The 21,406-nt window shown below is 34.8% G+C and overlaps 1 protein-coding gene across 1 annotated transcript in view; it reads right to left on the bottom strand.

Annotated features, from left to right (window-relative positions):
- Positions 1 to 21,406, bottom strand: part of UNC5C (unc-5 netrin receptor C) — a 338,296-nt gene that overhangs the window by 143,937 nt on the left and 172,953 nt on the right. Inside the window, exon 2 of the mRNA XM_074343589.1 lies at positions 7,529 to 7,750. Coding sequence (XP_074199690.1) covers positions 7,529 to 7,750 — 222 coding nt within the window. The remainder of the gene's footprint in view (positions 1 to 7,528; positions 7,751 to 21,406) is intronic.

Genomic DNA, 21,406 nt, shown 5'->3' with positions numbered 1-21,406 from the left:
GATATAACTAAATTAAAATCACACAGTTTTGCAAATATGGTGTAGTCGGGGTGTTTCAGAGTATGTGCAGAGTCCATAGCATTGGTATTTGCAAATATTGGAATTACAAAAACAAATGATGACAATAAAAACTTCAAGACAACGATATATTAGAAACAAAAGGATTCCAAATGTGTAGCCTAAAATTTTTCAAGTATTCACTTTTGTTTTTAAGTTAGGAAAACAATGGAAACAAAAATCAAGTTTATACACAGTGAGAGAGCCCAAATCACTGAGCTAGCCAAGACTATCTGCACGCTAGAATGGAATGAAAGCAACAACTAAAATCCAAATTCTGGGACTCTGATCCAACTACATTTTTGTAACTGCAGCTGGGATTACGGTGGCCGTGTTAACCCAGGTGTTTAAATGCTTAAAGTCAATGTGAAGTTAGGATAAATCAATTGTGAGCACGAATGAAGAAAAAGGAAAGTATATATTTTGGGATAATTGATATTCTGTTATCAGTAACTGGTAACTACTGTCTTGCCAAGTTATCAGATTGACTCAGTGGAAAAGCTTTAATGTACTACATGGATCCTTGCCAATTTTCTATTTTTATTTTGGGGTCAGACTCATACTGAAAAGAAAAATCGTTAGTTTCTAGTATTGAAAGAAGGACCTCTGAGAAGGAAATCAGATAAATAATTGATTTATATTCCAGAATCATTTATTTTACTTATCAGACAAATATATTACAAATATAAGACTCTATTCTTGCAAAGGCAAAATTCTCATTGACTTTAAATAAAAAACGGAATGAAGTTCAAACAGAGCTTCCAAATTTTATGCATCATTTACTAAAATTTAAACAAAGCTCACCTAACTTCCTTTTGAACATATTCACTCTATTAATCAGAATTGATTTTAAAGTAATTGTTTTACATGGAGAATAACAATTGGTCTGATGTGTATATTTCATGTGTAACATAACTACTCTTGTAGAAGAGAAACTATAATTGGATCCAAATTTAAGTAAATTGTCTTGGCTAGCTGAGTGATTTGGGCTCTCTCACCTAATATCCCTTTGAAAATGTATGAGCAGCATTTTCTAAATCATGTCCTGGTGTAACAAATATCTAAAATTAGTAATAGGTCAGGAGGTGATCAGACCTACTTCCTAAGGTTCCATGTGATACAAGGAGGACCAGTAAGTCATGATAATAGAAAATTGATTACACTCACGTTAATTTAATTTAATGAGGAGCATACCAATAATTCATTGAGTAAAGAGTATTTTCATTTATTTAACTTAAAAACAGAAGTGAATACTTGAAAAATTTTAGGCTACATATTTGGATTCCTTTTGTTTCTAATATATCATTGTCTTGAAGTTTTTATTGTCATCGTTTGTCCACTTAAGTGTAAACGTTATGAGTTGAAGAGTCACCTCTGTGAATTCAGAAATCATGTCTGTCTTTTTCACTATTCTAGTTTTGTGCTTAACTTGGTATTGGGTACTTAGTGGGTGCCCTATAAATGTGTTGTATGAAGTAATGTTCCTTTATTATCACCTTTCCCCAAAGCCAGCTCTGTTAAAATCCTACTCCTTCTGAAAGAAGTATCTTAATGCAATATCATGGATGAATCTTTTTATAAAACCCCAAGTCATAACATAAACATGTCCACATTACACTTACTTGTGCTTCCATTTTCATTATACTCACAAATGGAAATGTCTATGTGTATTATGTTAAACTATATGAAATTATCAATATTCAATTCTTTTTGAGGTACAGAATGGCAATTTCTTGTGATTCAGTATCATATGTTATTTATGAAAGTTATATTCATATCTATATAATCTCTGTCTCTTCAATTAGGTTGGAATGATATGGTATGGCCTATGTTTTGCAAAGTTGTGTCTTTTGTAAAGTTTATAAGCATTAAGCATGGGAGATGATGAATAAAAGTTTGTTTTGTGGGATTGTAGCCATTCATCTACGAAATTTGGGTAACTGAAATTTAGTGATACATATTGATGATGTTTTTATTTGGACTATTTTGTGAGTAGGTGACTTGAGGAATGCATAAGGCTCACCTCTTGCTATTTTGCCAAATGTTAAATATCTTCATGAATATAAATAATCAAATTCTAAGCACTATCTTAATTATTACATTAAAGAATCACGAAGGGTCACATATGAAAAACCTGACACAAGGCAAGGAAAGCAGATGAAAGCATGAAAGATAAATACTGAGCAGATTTTCTTCCCTGAGAAAAGGGATGATTGTATCACAAGCTCTTTTCTAGTCTAACTTAGTTCTGCATTCAACAGTTATGGCAGAATTTAGGGAAACACTGGCTACAGGGCCAAGGGCAGAGGCTTCGGAATCAGAGTCCTGGGTTCATATCCTCGCTCTGTCAACTCCTAGCTATGTAACTGGGGCAGATTAGTTTCTTTATTCTGCTGAGCCTCAGTGTTTTCATCTGAAAAAGGAGAATCCCAAAATTATCTCCTAAGATTGCTGTGATGACTAAATGGCATTCAATATAAAGCTTGGAACTCTTTTTATTGTTGTGTTCGTCCTATTGATAATATTCTGCTGATGTGAGAATAATGAAAGATGATAAGGGAAAACCTAGGGATTTCTAGAACTTCAAAACAACCAAGGTTTTCTAAACTCCCTTGCTTTTTGATAGAGCAGAATATTTACTTTTCAATGGTGAATCTTAGGTACCATGGAAACAAGGGTGGAAACGACTTTAAGTAAATAGAAAGCAAGCAGTCAAGTCTGAGTTTTTCTTAAAAATGTAACCATAAAATTTTGAGCACTTCAAGATTTCTATGGACTTTTGGAGAAACATAGGTATTTGTTACTATATTATCAAATCAAGAGCTTTCAAATAATGAACATTTCTAAACCATCTAATATACGCTGCTTTCTGCTTTTCTGTTTCCTATATTACGTATTTGCCAGAAATGCACCTGTGGTTTAAATAATGGAAAAGCAAACAATAACAGTAATGAATGATCTTTAATCAGTACATTTTATGATCAATAGCATAGCTTTGCTCAGTGAGTATAAATAATCACTTACTTAATATTTCAGAGCAAAGAGAGCACACTGAATACCTTCATACTTTCAAAGGAAGAATTTTATGAGTTGGAGAGAAACTTTTGTTCTTTTTTTGTTGTTGTTTTATTGTAGTTTTTCAATGAAAAGATCTCTCATGGAGATTTTACTGAATGCAGTTGATTTTTCTTAGTTGCAAGGCAATGTATCTGATTGCCACTAAACACACTTCCAGATATGATTACTCTGAGGTAGAAGTATCTATAAAAACAAACTTGTTTGCAGTGACTTCTCCCCGTCCTACCTTCTAATAACCAATTTGATATTTTAAATGCCAAGAAAATTTCTCTGATTTGTAATATATTTCAAGACTTAATGTATTTGAACATTTCTTGATATTAAGAACCACTAAGGCCCACAACAAAACTATACTCAGATTATATTAAATGGAGAAGTGACCAAAGTTTTGGGTGAATCTAACTTCAGAGGAAAAAACCCCAAAACCAAGCGTGCAATTTCAATTCCATTCACAATTACCTGATCTCACAGGAAATCAAAGAACTCTAATACAAGAGTCCTACGAATCCCCTCGCTGTCCCCAGCAGTTGTACAGATTGGAGATTTATGATAATAGGCAAAGAGATGCAATAAACTAGTTTGGGCTTTTAAAATTCAGGTTTCATTATCTATCACGAAAATAACACATTCACAGGACTGAACAAAAATCAAACGATAAAAGAAGTCTCCTACCACCCCAGGTTCTGAGCTGTCAACTGCTTGTTTATTTCTCCAGAAAATCCCAGTGCACAGACAAATATATGCGCATCCTCTTTCTTACTTAATAAGGATATATTGCATGCAATGTTCTGTACTTTGGTTTTTGCTTCAAATTTTATCAGAGAGATTTTTCTACAGCTTCACATGTGGAAAAACCTCATTGTTTTAAAAAGCAGCTAAGTATTCTATCCTAGAGATGAACAGCCCTCGATACAGTAATTGCAACAAGGATGCAGTGGACAACGTTGTCTGCAGGTCTTTGTGCTCATTGAGAATTTTATATTTACATAGTTCCTAAACTTGCAGTTACGGAGTGAAGGAGTATATACATTTAAATATTGATAAGTATTTTCAAATTGGTCTTCAAAAGAGATTGTACCAATTTGCAACCTCATCAACAAAGTATGGGATACACCCTACCCAACCCCTTCATCAACATGGCATACTAATGCTGTTTTGATCTTGACATTTTCTAAAATGCGTATTTACCATTTACGTTTCTTTTCCTACATCTCCATGTGCATGACTTGCTTGATTTTTTAGTGGGTTGCTGATCTTTTTCTTAAATATATTTTAAGAGCTAGTTATATATTAACTAAATCAGCCTTTTGATCAATATATGTCTGTCCCGTGGTTTTTGTGGTTTTCTTGCTTTGGATATTTAAATTTAATAATGCTTTCTTATAAGGCTTCTGGGTTTTGTCTTCATTAAAAGGGTTTTGATCACCACTGAAACCAACCAACCAATAAATTGCCAAAATTATCTCCTAGTGATGATGGTGATGATGACAATGATGATGATGATGATGATGATGTTAGGCCCTAACATCGAGAATTTATTTCATTCTAAAGAATGAGCTAGAATCCAAGCTTTATTTATTTTTTTACTTTTCCAACTGCATACCTTGTGGGTTGAAAAGCTACCTTCACCACATTTAAACATGCCTTAGATGCTTATTCCCTGGTTCCTATTTTAGCTCATTAATCTGTGTGTCAGGCTCTGCTAAGATTAAATTTTTAAAATTTCTTTAGTGTTATATTTATAAAGAGTTAAGATTCCCTTATTACACTACTATTTCAGAATTCTTCCAGCTATTTTCACAAATTATTTTTCATACAATGTTGGTGCCTTTATGAATTCATTTATAAATAGCAAACATTAAAAAACATTGTCTTTCTATCCAAGAACAAAGTATGTCTTTCCACTTATTCAAGTCATATTTTTTTAACCTCTCAGTAGATTTAAAAATTTTTTCTGAAATTCTGCAAATTTCTTATTAGCTTTGTATCTACATTTTTCATTTACATTGTTATTATAAATGTATATTCACATTTAATATCAATGTAAATGACATACTTTATTCCATTATAATTTGAATTGCCTATCTGCTGTACTTAGAAAAGTTGATGCGTTATGTATATCTTTTATCAGCCACTTTGCTATATTGTCTTGATTTTTTTTCAATTTTTTCCTTTGAAACTATGTAAGTTCTCCAGATCTACAAAATTATAATATTTGTCCAAATGATCATTTCCCACTTACTTTATAATTTTTATGTTTTTCAGTTGTTTGTCTTATCTAATTGCATTGACTAGTATGTTAAGTGCAATACCAAATAATGCTAGTAGTGGGCATCTCCATCTTTTTCCTAAATTTAAAGGTAATGCATTCACCTGGCTGCTAGCTTTCTCACATAATTTTGGATGAAAACAAAAGACAACAAAAGGTACACTGCATTCTACACCATCTATGAATCTTAGAACTGTGTAAGTTTTAGGGCTGTCACATCTTTCCTTAGCTCTCATCTATCCCATCCTAAATTTTAATGAAAATATGCCATATATTTTCATTTATAGTTGCTTTAGGAAGTATTTTTAAACATTGGCATATGCAATATTAATTAATATTGTGTGGATATAATAAAAATATAATGCTTTATAAAAAGGAAATATCTTTTTAAAAAGAAAATAAAAATACACACACACATCTATATTACCAATATAGCATGATGCTGCTAGAGGTACTCAATATCAGAGCGGTTTTGTTTTTATTTATAATCTGCCTCTATAAGCATTTTCATTTAGTAAAGATAAGCCTAAGTATGTTTATAACTCTCATTTTAGTTTTGTGATTTCTTTTTCCTCTTTCTATTAAAATGTGTGTGTTTGAAGTCTTTACAAATAAATGAGCTGAAACAAATAAAACTCAATTCCCTCGAGATTTCGACGACATCTGGTGGAGTTATTACTGAGTAATTAGACCAAGAGGTGGGACAATTCCCTGAAGGAAGTGACTGTACAGTTGGATACCAGTTATTTCTACACTCATCATCTTGCATAGTGAGCATATTGATCCACAAACTGACAAACACTTAAATAGAGCTGCCACCTGATTTTCTAAGACCATTTTTGGTAGGTAAGTATGTGTTTCACATGCTTTTTTAAAAGATGCCTCTTCTTGGTCCTCTTACAGTCTGTTCTATTTCTTTATGTACCATCACCTAAGAGCTCTTTATTGTCAGAGACATTGAGTGCAGATCTCCTTCAGATGCTGGTCACTGCTTGCCCCTCCTCAGTCCAACATTTGGATACAGATATGAATTAATTACAACTGAATTTTGAAAACATGTTATCTATTTTGGTATGTAGAGGTATTTATGAAAGAAAATAAAGATATTTAAATATTTTCACTTTTATCATATTTATCACTATTTAGCTTGGAAATATTGAATAGTAAAGTCTTAATATTAGATCTGGAAGGGATCTGAAAGTTCAAATTGTTATTCTCCCTGCTGGAGAGAAAAAAAAAAACCCTTAAACCATCTCAGAAAGATATACATCTTTCTAATTTAAAATAACTCTAGGAGTTTCTACAACTATCTTAAGTTACCCACTGTGGAATAAAAATTTGCTATCAAGAAAGTTTCCTTTATTGCCAATGTAAATCCCACAGTTTATGAAGATCTACTTCATATTCTATATGCCTTCAGTATTTTACTGTTAAGGATATTTACAGAGCAATAAAGTCAGGGGTTTTAATAATGCTAGAAGCAAAGATTCTCTGATCAAGACCCACTCAAGTGAAGGCTGCACTTACCACTTCTTTTCCTGGATCCACAGTATCACTGTTCTTAATCACTCTCAATCTAACTTTTGCTAAGAGTTAGGTAATTAGGGTTCATTTTTAGGTATAAATTAAAGACACAGAATACTTTAAACCTACAATGTTTACAAATTGTTTAAAAATACACAAAGGGAAATTATGCATGTGAATTATTAACTTTTGACAGTCATGTAAACAAGTACCATTTATCCTTAGTTTACCGTGTTCCTCAATCCCAGGATATTTAAACCTGACACCAGACTTGACATACAAGTGAAATCCAGAGGCGTCTTTTACTAAATAAATAAATACCATAATTCAGTCTATTCATTCTCATCATCTATCTTCTTAAGCATAAATCATGCTTTAATTCTAGGTAGTCCAACTGGAATCAAGTCAAGTTATTCATCATATTGTACTTCTCAAATGCATGGAATGAGATCACTAAATCTTAACCAAACTGATTTAAAACTTTTTGCCAAAGGACAGTTAACTCCATTTTCAATTTCAATAATTGAAAGAACAATATGACAACATGCCAAAGGAATAAGTGAATCCTAAACAACAGTCCAAATGCAATGGAAAACTCACCAGAGGTTTCATCTACTCTCTCATCTACTATGTGGTCCTTCTGATGAACCCATTCACTATTGCACTTGAAGTAGATCTGGGTGGCGGGGCTGGCTTTACAATACAGGTTCACAGGCTTATTCTTCACAATATAAGCTTCTTCAGGCTCAATAAGGAAATGTGGCAGAGGCTCAGGTGGATCAGACGGAAAGGTTTCTGGGAGTTCGTGAAAAAAGTCATCGTCTGGTAAAACAAAGAAAGTGAAAAATATTCAAAACATTGTAGCCATTTGCCTTTTACTTGCTGTTCTTTTAAAAATAATGAAACTGTGGGTAATTTTTAGTCAAATCCATTTCACCTGCCTTCACTAATCAAGCTCTACAAAGAACCTGCATGTCCTCCAAGAGGCACATAGTCTAAACAATAAGATGCTTGCCTGAGTTGTTTTCCAGAAACTTGGAGTCAGCTGTGTCTAGTTTGAGCTGAGCTGGCTAAGACTGGATAGGACCACTCACCCTCCCAACTGGGCTTGTGTAAGTGTCTGCCCGGTGATTTTTTGATGTCAAAACTCCACCCTCACATCATGCTAAGCCCTTTCATTTTTTGTTTGTTTGTTTGTTTTCGGTAAGCCTTTAAAAAAAATGAAGTAGGCCCTTCATTTTTGAATGACCAGACGCCTGTAGCTTAGTTACAACTGCTCATAACAATTACTGCAGCTTTTTGCACTCACCTTTTCCCACGCTTCCCACGCCTCAGACTGCCCTGCTTCTTTATACTTTATCACATAAAACTCTCAGCCCTTTGCCTTCGGGGAGGTGTTTCTGAGACTTGCTCCTCCTCTCCTCACTTGACTGCCTTGCAAATAAACCCTCTCTTTCTTGCAAACCTTACCATCTGAGTGTTTTGGCTTGCTGCACGTTGGGCAAAACAAACCTGATCTGGTAACGACGATTCGTAAATCATCTAACGAAGTAATCTGAGTGCCTCCTATGAACAAGGCAGTATGTCAGGTCTATTGATCGGTTGTTCAATTAAGGATTTAGATGATTATTCTCATTTTTACTCATGGCAGAACTCAATATCCAGGAAGATAACTTTCTTGCCCTAAGAACACAGGTAGTAAATAGCAGAACTTGGATCAAAACCCAGGTTTCGTCTCCCTCAAAAACTGTGATCTTCCCCACATAGCACTATACCTCCCACTACACAGTGTTACCCTTGAGACCTGACAAAGCAAAAGCAATTTTATTAGAAAAGTTCATCTGAAAAGTTTAAGTCTCTTAGGTAAACCTTAAATCCTTTGCAAGGAGCCAAGATGAAATACTAGAAACATGAATTAAGGATCTTTAAGTTCAGATTCAAATCTGCCATTATTTTCAAAAGATGCCACTTCATGACATATACATTCATTCATCCAAAATCATCCAAAAATATTTATTAAGCTTAGAATTATTTTCAGCACTTGAAATATAGATGAATATCAAGTCAGCCAATAGTAGATCCACAGTAGAGCCTAGAGTCCAGCAATGCTATTTAGTCTTATTTGGAAACTACACCTCAGATATCATATGTGTTATATGACTAGTCAAACCTATTCCCATTAGAATATTAATAATATTAGAGTGTTAACATGAAGAATAGTCTCATTTTTTATAGCACTGAAATTTATCAAACATATTGCTCCCCTCCTGCTGTTCCAACACTACTGAATAAGGAAAACCCAAAAACCACTTGAGATATTTGCATACTTTGAGGTATGTTTTTCTTTAAATTGGATTCTGTCTGATTCCTAATAAAAACATAAAATAATAAAAGCGCCTTTAAAAACCCTATTAACATATTTCACGCAAGTCAAAGTAAAAGGAGTCTTTCTAATATATTATGAATTAAGTTAGGCATGATAATTTTCTTCCTATGAGGGACAGCGGAGAACAGAACTATTATTAATTCCCTAAGCTGAATAAGCACCCTAGGCTAATAAGTAAGGTTAAAACTCCGAGGCCAAAATTAAAAGTTTTTACAAGTTCTTTAAAAGTACACATTTTCAGCAGCAAATACAGGTTATGGTGTTGGTTAAAACCAGTTAAAGACTGGTTGCTAAGATGTTATCTTGGAACTAATTTCGTCCTTCATTCAGTTGTTGCCCTGTTTTGGGAGACAGCCATTGGTAAAGGGGACAACTGTCCACTAAGAAACCTGGCTTAGGACTTCTTAAATTTACAACATGAGACAGCTGTCAGATAGTAATGAAGTCTGGTCTCTACCAAATTGTTTTGCGGTAAAACTGGCTTCACCTGCATCACAGACAAAACTAGCTTTCAGAGCTGCTCCATAATTATAAATTCTTGAGCTTGTAATGTAAATGATATTTCCTGTCTCTAACTTGCTTTCTCATTATGCTTCTTTAATTTGCTTTCTTCTGGCAGGGCATGATTTCTGGTGTTTCCATTGTTGAACATCAACAATCCAAACTGCCAGCTTACTAAAAGAATAACCTCATTTCCATCAATTTGAGTTTCTTTACTCAATACGCAAGAACACTTAAGACTGCTTTAATAAACATAGTTCAGAAAGGCAAAGGAATGGGGAACTGCGGTGTTGACAGATTCATCAGCACAAAGCTGATGTCTTGAAGGCCTTATTTCATTTTTCCTTGTTTTTCTCTTCTGAAGCACTTACTGTTTACATAATGATGGACAGTGCTGATAATCAATAAAGTGCCACAAAATATCAGACTCCAGTTTTGTAAAATGTTATCTGTTGTTTTTAATTATATTACTCATGAACGCAGAGGGTCAACTCGATTTTTTTTTTTACTATTGGTATATATATTTACACGTACAACATGTGTATGTATTTCATAACAATATATTTTTTCACACATGCAAAATATAAAAAGCCTTTCAGTCATTGTTTTAGAAAGTGAGACATGCTCCTTTAGAAGGAATGATGACTGCAAGATATCAGATGGTTGTCTACTTACTCAATAATGTAGCAAAAGTACTTATGCATTCACATCGTACAGAAAGACAGAGAATCACTAAAAACTGACAACCCTGCCTTGCCAAAGCATGTATCTCTTTATTCTTCACTTCATCCCTGACCTCAGTTAAGTTAAAATGTGAATGAAATGATACAACTTGCTTTAGTCATTTCAAAAAATTTTTTTCTTCTGATTATTTCTTTGTAAACTACTGGGAAGACTAATGGAAGTTGAGGAAAAGTCACATTTGTGTTTTGGGCTCTGTTAAGTCCCGGAAAAAAACAATGATTTGATGTATTTAGAAAATGTATGGACAAACTAATTTTGCATTTCCTTCATTTTGAATTTTAAGATGAAAGAATCACTACAAATAAAGAAAGAGAAATAATTCCATGTCTTGGTTTGAGGCTTCATAAAGTGTTGATTTTTCAAGGTGTTTGTTAAATAACACTTAATGTGTAACTTCTTAGGAACGATTTCTATCATATGAAGAGTTTTCATCACGTCGTAAATCCAGTATTTCTTTAATATATCATTCTAGTCTCTGTATGAAGCACTTCTCTTAAATTTGATCTAAAGAGATGCCTCAACCAGTCACAGCATATGAGTTTATTAGTATTTCCTATAATACATATACAGTATATTTAAGTCTATGCTCTAGATTAATTCACATTGGGAAATATGGTACATCACTTCTAGTACTCAATTCGGGGGTAAGAATGACATTTATAAAGATAATTTTCAAGGCCCTGAGTCAGTAAAATATGTACATTGAAACAGACATGACAAGGTGCAAATGGGCTGATTATCAGTAGGTTCACAGGCTGTTGTGAAATTCTTCCCCTCTTCCTTTGCAACAGATGGCCTGGGTATCATGCCCCACCATGGAAATTGGCCCAGATAACAACTTACCCACCATCAGGTTTAGTATACTAAGAGAACACTTTCTTTGCTCTAGACAAAAAATGACGTCAGTATTATTTCATACATTGCCTTTTTATGAAATTTCATCATACTTTTTCTAGAGTAATTTTAAAAAATCAAACAAGCAAGTCAATTCTCTTTATCCAAAATTATAAGGAAAATGAGTACTTAAAAATCCAGCGTGGTTACATCTATATGTATTTAACAAGAAAAAAGTGATCATCTCAAATACCATGTATGTTTAATACGGAAAAAGTTACCATCTGCAGATGATCTTCTACTAATACCTCTTATTGAACAGTTAGCTGTCCCGCACTATGGATTTGCCTCTCACATATGGAGAAATCTACGTTTCAGTTTTGGCCACCAGAGTTATCCAACTATTCCCCATTTTCAAAAGCCAGAAGTATACATAACAATGCTTAACACTAGTATGAAAGCTCTTTGAAGACCGGGACACTATCATTTACATTTTTATTTTCCGTAATTCTAATATAGTGCCAGGCACTCATAGGAGGTCAATAAAAATCTTTTATTAACGGTAATTTTGATCATTCCTAACAGATTCACAAGATATTTTAGAGTTTCCAGTGCCTCAAATTCATTTACAAATATAAGGTGTCATAACAATAGTAAGATCTACAAACTGGACTGGCTATGAAGTCTTTGTGGCCCAGTGCAAAATGAAAATTTAGGGATCTTTGTAAAAAATGTATTAAGAATTCTGAGATGGTGACAGCAGAGCATTAAATCAAGCACAGGTCCTGTGTGACAGCACAGGTCACACCCCCCCGAAGCTGGCCCTGTCTCCAAATGTCAGTTAACTGAGCATTCATGTGAAGTCCGAGAATTGAAATTACATCTTTTTTAGGGGATATTCACTTCAGAACTTACTTGGTATTTCCCAGCTTCTTAACAATGATTAGATGTTTTCCAGAAGACATGGCTTTTTAGACTGAGAAACTCAGGCGCTGATCAATTCTTTAAGCAAGTGAGTTTGCAATGGTGTACAAGGGAAAGTGTGTGGTTTTATCTGTTCCTGGCTTTCCCTTTGGATGTACTCCAGTGCTCATCCATGGGCCTGATCCAAAACAAGTAAAATCCCTGCCACACCAAGGTTAACTTTTTCAGGGCACTAGAGGGCTGTTTAGTACGTGAGAATAACAAATAAGATTTGAGATTCTACCTTGAACTGGTGGACTGTTTACTGAGATCAGTTCCTATCATGCAATTCATTTTACTACAGAAATAAACTAGCTTTTTGATACTAGTAAGGTCCTGCTGTAAAACTTGAAGTTATAAAAGAACAATTTGATTTTTCAGCCAGGGAGAATAGTGAGTGCATCCTCTTACTACTTTATTTCTTTATATAAATATCCATAGAGCCTCCTGAAGTCTTCAGGGAGATGATAGGAACTCAATTTGTGAATAGCAGCTTCAGACTGTGAAGTTATTTCTGACACCATGCCACAGTTATCCTAAACTATTACGTGTTGTATAAAGGCACACTCCAGATGCAGCTATGGCTTGCATTACGTTATTTGGGCAAAATGACTTGATTAATTAAATCGCTAAACAATTTTCTACTTAGAGTTCATTCAGATTAACAAAGTAAAATTTCCAAAGTTGGTTTTATTCTGTACATTGAATTCAGTATTAACGTAAAGCTGTAATTGCCTTTTTGATTTAGATGTAACATTATTATTCATTTTATTGCCCCCTAACATTTGACTTAATTTTCCACTTTCTACCATTACCCAACAATGATATTGTCATTTTTATCTTGATATCAGGTAAATCTCAGCATTTCCCTTTCTGTTATATCATACAGACTTTTATTTTTTCATTTACATACAAGAAGAGAAAACTTTGCACCATGTATTATTTTTATAGACTTTCATTCCCCCTAATTCTTGACAGGAAATATTATGCTATGAACATCAATCTCAGAAGCTCTAAGTTTCTGGTTTTATTACTATATATCAAGCCTTAATTCTCATCAACTTAATATATAAGTTTCTATATTTCTGAATCATAAGACTTAAACTATCATTGCTTACATCATAAAATAAAGGACTATTATCTCTTTGTCTGAGACCTGAAGTGTATTCTTCTGAAATGGAATTTACTTCCAAATGATTCAAAAAGCAATTTAAAATGAATGACTGCAAAGCTAATTTTATCTGCATTTGGCTGCCCATCCATCAGAGAGATAATTCATGATATATTACAACAAAAGGCAACTGGAATTAACTATTTGAATGAAACTCCAGCTTATTTTTAATATTTTGATTAAAATATCCATTGGAAGACAAAGACTATGGTCTATATTTCAAGCAACATATTAATGGACTTATCATTTAAATTTAAGTAGCTGAATATATAATGCCTTACATATATTGCACAATTGGAGGTACTGCACAATTTCTAACTCCAAAAGAAAAAAGGTTTTCTCAGCTCTTAAAAAAATAATACCCAAATAATGCCCATATATTATTAATAGCGACATGAAGTCAGCATGCTATTTGACATGCACTTATCTGTGAAAGAAAGGCACCTCCTTCTGCCCCAGTTTAAGCCTTTATTATTTCGGATTTTTTACTAATATAAAATCCTCCTAAGTGTTTTCCTGCATACAATCTCTACCTCTGCCATGTGATCTATGTACCATGCTCTTAGAAAATTTTTTCAAAGATACATTTGCTCCCTTCTTCAAATAACAATAGATACAATGTAAAGTAAAGTGGTAAGTTTTTTTGCTTATTATATTAGCTAAAAATACTAAATGATTGATGAGGTGTTGAGGAAATGTGTATTTACATATACTGGCTGTAGTGTAAATTGGCATCATGATAGAGAATATTTGACAACATAAAAAAACATTAAACCTACGCATCCCTCCAAATAGGTTATCCCATTTCTTGGAATCCATGTTATAGACATGTCATCAAAATGTAAATATATACAAAGATGTTCACTGCAGCATTGTTTATTTTTTAAAAAATGATCCATTACAACGAAAGTCAGCTGTAATTAACTATTTAAATCATACTAAGAACAACTAACAACTAACTGAAGAATGGTTAGATAATTATTCATTATATATCCCTCCAACAGAACACTGCTTCACCAATGAAAATAAAAATGAGGAGGCAGCTTTGTATGTACTAAACTAGAAGGGCATCCATTATTCGAGCAAATAAAACAAGGTTCCGACCAATCTGTATAGAATAATGCCACCTTTTGTTAAGGAAGAAAGAAAAGAGAGAAAGACAAAAGGAGGGAGAGAGGAGAGAAAGAAGTGTGTGTGTGTGTGTGTGTGTGTAGATGGCTACATGGATAAATCACAAAAAGAGGCATAAGGCATAGCTAAGAAGCCAAAGCTCAAAAATGTTAACAGTCATGACTTCTGGGGAGAAGAGTTGGAGAGCTTTAGGGAGAACTTATATCTTCTATTTGGAGCAGGTTTTTCAAATGCTAGATTATGGATAATTTCTATTTTTTAATGTGTTTTTGAGTAATGTGTACTCAAATTAAAAAATGAAGAAATCAAACAATCCCATGTGTAACCTATTGCTTCAGCCTAGAAGAACCACTACAGGCTTCTTCACTAAATTAAACTGATACTGATTCACAAAGCCTTAGATGACTGCACTAAAACTTGTATTCAGAGACCGTGTTGCTTGTAGCTACATAGCATTTATTACATTCTGCCTCATTTCATCTCATTTTCCTCTTAGTTTTCCATTGCCCTAACTTCCTGATCTCTGTGACCCTTGACTTTGAACTAAAATAGTTTACTCTCTTACTCAAAATTTGTTCAAAAATAAATATTTGTGGATCATCTTCTATATCTCAGGACCGTCCTAGCTCTTATAGCTGAAGCTGCACTTTATCTCTCAATGGAATTTTTCTTATAAAAAGAAATAGTGAAATAAAAGATATTAAATTTATGATAATCTGAATTTTATAATAAAAATGGTCTACTAGTCTGATTTTGTAAATAACGTGTTTATAATTCACTAGTACTTGACTTTCACTTTAAAGTGCTTAATTTTCAGATGTCAGACAGGTTTGCTAATATGTATAGAGACTTACACAGTGAATTAAGAAAAAAGTTCTACCGTTTTCTTACTCTCTGTTTATGGTTAGATTTACAAATCCTGTACTATTATTTTGAATGTCAGGAATCTAAAGAATAAAACAAGATCACTCAGAAGAATATTACAGAAATCAAACAATTAATAGATAAGACAACATAAACTTAAGGTTAATCCTTACTAGTTAACTAAAAGTATGATTTGTAGTTTAAAAGAATCCAACAAAGATTTGAAAATTCAGCATTATATTCAATTAGCACATGCTTACCTCTTTCCAGGAATACTCTCTAGGAATGGTCAGTTTTATGTGGTAACCTGGCCAGGAATACATTCCCCAATTACTCCATCAAACACTAACTAGATGCTGCTGTGAAAGTATTTTCTGGATGTGATTAAGTACAAAATTAGTTTCCCTGAGTAAGAGAAACTATCCTAGATAATCTGAGTGTGCCTGATTCCATCCTTTGAAAGGCCTAATAACAGAGCTAAGGCTTCCCTGAACAACACCTGGATTAGGGTTTGATTGAATAACTGGGAACTGTAGCCTGGGCCAGCTGACACATGAACCTGGCCGTCACATTTCCCACAACTTCACCATAGTGTTTTGTAACTCTTACTCATCTTTCAGCTACCAAACATCCATTCTTCTGAAAGCCTCCGCACTTTGAATCCTGGACATAAACCCCTCATATCACCTCCTATTGCTCTCTCCTCTTCTTCCTGTTTATATTTCTTCACCACTAGAAGGCAGGGTCAAATGTCAGGCACAGTGCATATCTTATTCATTTCTGCATAACTGATACCTAGTCCAGTGCCTAGCATGAACTTCAGGGTTTGTTTTTTTTTTTCCATTTTAATTGTTGTTCCTAAAGAAGTTCTACAGGAGAGAATAAAAGCACATAGGAATAACTCTATCAATAGAAACCATGAGAAGAAATCCTTGCACAAAATGCAACAGAAATATACATATTTGGAAGGTGTTCCTACAGTGTTTATAAGTATGGATCCAGTTCTCATATCAAAAAAATTTTCTGTTCTATGTAAGTGTAAATGCCATATATCATGAGGGGTGCACAGCTTTGGACTAAATACATTCCCTCAGTAATCAAAGTTGGATTTATAACATTTGGTGAGTGGGAAATAATATGATATATCTGATGACGGGGCCTCTTCAACCTCTTGGCCTCTTTTGAAACTTGGCTTCATTGCACCACTCCCTCCTTTTTGAAACCTCCTCCTCTCTTGGGGACTGTGCATTAGCACTCGATTGCTCCCTGCCCTACCTCTTTGACCTTTCTTCTTTTTCTTTGCTGCTTGAATACGGTGAGATACTTACCAGGTTCTCTCCTTTAGTCGCTCCCTTGGGCATTTCATCCATAACTCTGGCTACAATTATCAGATCAGGTCACACATATACAACCTTCTACCCCCACCTGCGTGCTTCTTAAAATCCTTCAATGCCTTTGCATTGACTGAGAATGAAATTAGACTCTTTACCAAGGCCAACAAGGACCCGCTTGATCTGACTGCTGCCAGCCTCAATGTCGCCTTTCCAACCCTCCCGTCCTTTCCTCGCTAAGCTCGGGACAGACAGACTGGTAATTGTTTCTCTGAACACACCTAATGCAGTCCCACCCGAGGGCATTTTGCACTTGCTCTCCGTTTCTCTAGAAAAGATTGTCCCTCTCCTTCTTGACACTTAGGTTCCAGGAAGATGCCTCCTGGACAGAGAGAAATTGTTGACCACCCAATCTCAGTCTCTTGATGTCTCTCTCTAAGAACATGTCATGTTCTTTGATTTCTTCTTATCACCCATCACTATCTCAAATTAGCTTGTGCACTAAGTTAGTTGCTTATTTTGTTTTCCCTTCTCACAAAACTCTAAGCTTCATGAAATCAGAAATTTTACCCATTTTGTTTAACACTCTAGCCTCAGCATCAACATCAAATAAACTTATCTCCCCTCAAAAACTACCTTCTTCTTTTGACTCAACTGCTTATTTCTGACTATAATACTCTCACAGTCAAAAGCAAGTGTGGAGCCGCATCTCCCCAACAAGGTGAGCCCACCTACATGTACAGCACATGAAATCTCCTCTACATTGTCTCTCTCACCATCAACCCTTAGTCCCCCTTCATCACCAGAACTCCAGCTGAAGTCCTCCTTCCATTCATGACAATCATTACAAGACCCTTGTTACTGGTTTGGCTTGGTCCTGACTTTCCCTTCACAATAGCATCTATACCACATCACTCGGTTAACATTTCTAAACAGAAAGTGGAATCATAACAGCTTCCACTGGAAACTTTCAGTATTCAGCAAAATGTGGCCCCAAATTAATTTAACTTTCAGCTTATTTACCACCACTTTACCAAAGCTAAATTGGGTAATTCCATATCCCATAGACATAGCTTTAAAATTTTTTTCTCACTTCCATATATTCACTCTGCACATAATGCCTTGTTCCCTACTGACTCTTCAAAGCTTATCTCAATACCACCAAAAAATCTATTCTTAATCCTCCCAGAGAAAACCATTCTTGGCTGTTCAATTGTAAAAATCCTTTAATGCAATTTGAGAGTCCCAATTATTTTTGTATTCCTTACTGCAGCTGGGTTCAAACACATATCCAGTTGGCTCTAAAACTTTCTCTCAGTTGAAGTGAACACATCTAAAATTGATTACTTGTTTCAAGAATTATGAAGAAAATTAATGTCATTTCCATAGATAATGTGTTATGATAATTCGAATTATCAGGGTATAATCTATCCATATCTATCTATTTATCAAAAATCTATGTACATTTTTAACTATGATGGAAATTCTCAAGTCTATGCAAAATGATAGAAAAGAATCTCAATTACCCATAACCCAGCTTCAAAGAATTTCAACTGTGTGCTAATTTTGTTTTACATACAATCATTTTTTTTAAGCATTCTAAAAAAAACTGAACATATCAGAGTACTAGGCTGAGATAGTGAAGGAGAAATAACACCAAATTAAGAATATGAATTAAATTCGTAATTTTGGAAACTGGAAATAAAATCTATGGAAATACATTGAAAATAAGAATACTTGGTTTATGGGTACAATGTTCATCGACACAATTAAGACCTAAAAATAACAATGATCAATGATGGTCTAAATCATGGACTAATGTATATATTACATGGCATAACCATTAAAAAAACTCTAACCTGAGATTTCCTACACAAATTAGAAACTCTGTTTAGTGACTTTAAAGTGAAGAAGTTATTCCTTAAATTTACTGAAATAATTTATTAACAGTACAGTTGAAAAACACAGTAGCCCATAAGTCAATAATGAAGTTCAAGGGTACAGGGAATTTCACAGCTACGAAACAGCCCATCTTGCCTAGGATTTCCCCAAGCCAGAAATCTAAGAACTGTCACTGACTCTTTCCTCTCCCCTACTTCTGACATGAAGACAGCAACAAGTCCTACTAACTTTATGACCTACATGCTTCTTGAATCTGCCTCTTTTTCTCCATTTCTGATTCCAATGTCATCATCAATTCTTGCAAGAACATTTCAAAGCCTCATAATTGCTAACCTTTGCTTCCTTTCTAAAAGCAACTCAAATCTTGGACATTAACCACTAACATCACCTCCCACTGCTCACTACTCTTCTTGTTTAAATTTCTTCCCTGCTAGAAAGAAAGGCCAAGAGTTAGGAACAGTGCTTATCTTTATTTCTGGATAACTGATATCTAGTCCTCTATTTCAAACCCTAAAGCTCCTCCTTATTTCCTGTGAGGTAAATCCAGGCTCATGTGCCTGGCATACCAGCTCCTCCCTGATCTGAAGCGTGCCTACCATTCCACCTGCTTCTCTTACCATGCCCTGCCTTGGCCTCTACATTCCAACAATACAGACCATCTGTCCACCCTGCTCTGGGCACAATATGCAGTTTCTACCCCTTCTGTCTTCAATGACAGCCCTCTCCTGGTTTACCTGCTCCTCCTTATCCTCTAAGCCTCAGCTCAGGCATCTTTCTTCCAGGAAGTTTTCTCTGCTTTCCTCACCTCTGCCAGCTTAGACCCTACCTCTCCCTGCCCCCAACTTCAACTTTGTTAGAAGCTTATGTATATGTCTAACACTGAAGTTTATAACTGACTTCGTAGCTAGCTAACTGGCTCTTATTCATCTTTGTATACTTGGTGCTTATTATAGTCTCTGGAGCTGAATATATGTTTTCTGAATAAATGATTGCAGGGCTTTCTGTACCCAGGGAAGAACACATAGACTTTGGGTTCTCATAGACTATGAATTGTGTAATTGCTACAAAAATAGGCTTTGGGACCCCACAGACGTGGGTTTATCTCCGCATCGCTGTTTACTATATGTATATGACTCGGCATTTCAACCAATCTCAGTTTATGTGGCTATAAATTGGACAGGTATGTGGTGGCAGCGTGTAGGTTACATGAAATAAGGTAAAACGAATGATTCAGCATAGAGCTGGCCACAGATAAGATTTTCATATATGATAACTATTTGTATTATTTTCTTGTTGTGTTGTTACTGTGGATACTAAGCTTCTCTCATTTTTCTAAACAGACTTGAATTAAAGTATCTCTTTAATCCATCTTCCTTGAAATGTCCTTTCCCACCTGTGCCTAATAAACTCTTCTTTCCAAGTTCACCTTAAGCTTTTTCTCCTCCAGGAAGTCATTCTAGATCCTTCCAGCATGGGTTTGTGGCCCTCTCTCTCTGCCACCATGGCACACTATGCATTGTTGTTACTGTTGCACTGATCACCCAGTAATGTCATACTGACCTTTTCTGTGTCTCCCCTACCCAGAGGGCTTATCTGAACAAGATTTTGTGTATTTCATTTTTGAATCTATAGTATCCAGCCATGTTTGGTAAACAGCAGGACCAAATATGAACACAAGATTTTGTTTATTGAATGAATTGATGGAATTACCGAAAATATGTTATAAACGCTTTTTTTTAAATGTAGAAGTTAATACTCTTCATTTTTCTACTTTATAAGAAACGAGATTTTAGATTTTTCATAAAAGTCTTCTTTCTTGCGCATATATAAAATAGTTTTGTCTCTCCTTAATTCTCTGTCTTTAAAATTTTGGACGTAATTTATAAATAAAATTTCAGAATTTGGTCTCTCATTAACAGTCTCCATATATACAAACTTCAGTTACCATATCACTTCTTAAAATATGTTTATTTTGCTACTTTGGAGGAGCCAGCAGGAGGGGCAAAAAAACCACTGAACTGCAAGCTGGGAACCTGGTGCTGGTCCCAGTCACTTCCCAATGATTTAGTGCTTTTCTTAAGTGTGGTTAGGTAGGTTGATAGGTAGGTTAGTATTATGATTAAAATCCAAATTGTGAGAACACCATACATGTAAAGAGCAGAGCTTCCAGAGAGTGAGAGTATCTAGAAGTCGTCTGGTCCAGAAGTCTGTGCTTCCATCATGACTGTGGGTCAGGACTGGGGGAGGGAAGCCATGGTAACGATGGTGGGAGAAAGATGCTCAGGGGCTAATCTCATTTCCAGTGGCAGAAACAGACCTCCCAGGTCAATACTGAAATTTTGTGGCTCTGGTCCATATTTTCCGATTGTGTAAACTCTGTGGCACTGCCTCAACCCCCTTTCCTAATTCACCTGACAGTTTATTTGCTGTCTTCTTATATTTGAGCTACGCATTAGGCTATTACTTTTAAAAATGTTGTTATTTTTTCTTCATTAAAAAGTTATAACACTTAGAGATTTTAGTTGCTAAAATTCTACAATAAACAAATAACAAGAAAGGCAAGTCATTCCTCAAGCTCCACCCTGCTCCCCAGATCTATCTACTGTTAACACTAATGTGTTTTGTTCCGGATCTTCCTCTATGCAGTTACT

This window comes from Camelus bactrianus, chromosome 2 (assembly GCF_048773025.1).
Source record: "Camelus bactrianus isolate YW-2024 breed Bactrian camel chromosome 2, ASM4877302v1, whole genome shotgun sequence".
Lineage (NCBI taxonomy): Eukaryota > Metazoa > Chordata > Mammalia > Artiodactyla > Camelidae > Camelus > Camelus bactrianus.
Note: the sequence above shows the minus strand (reverse complement) of the source record. Positions and strands in the feature narration are given on the sequence as shown.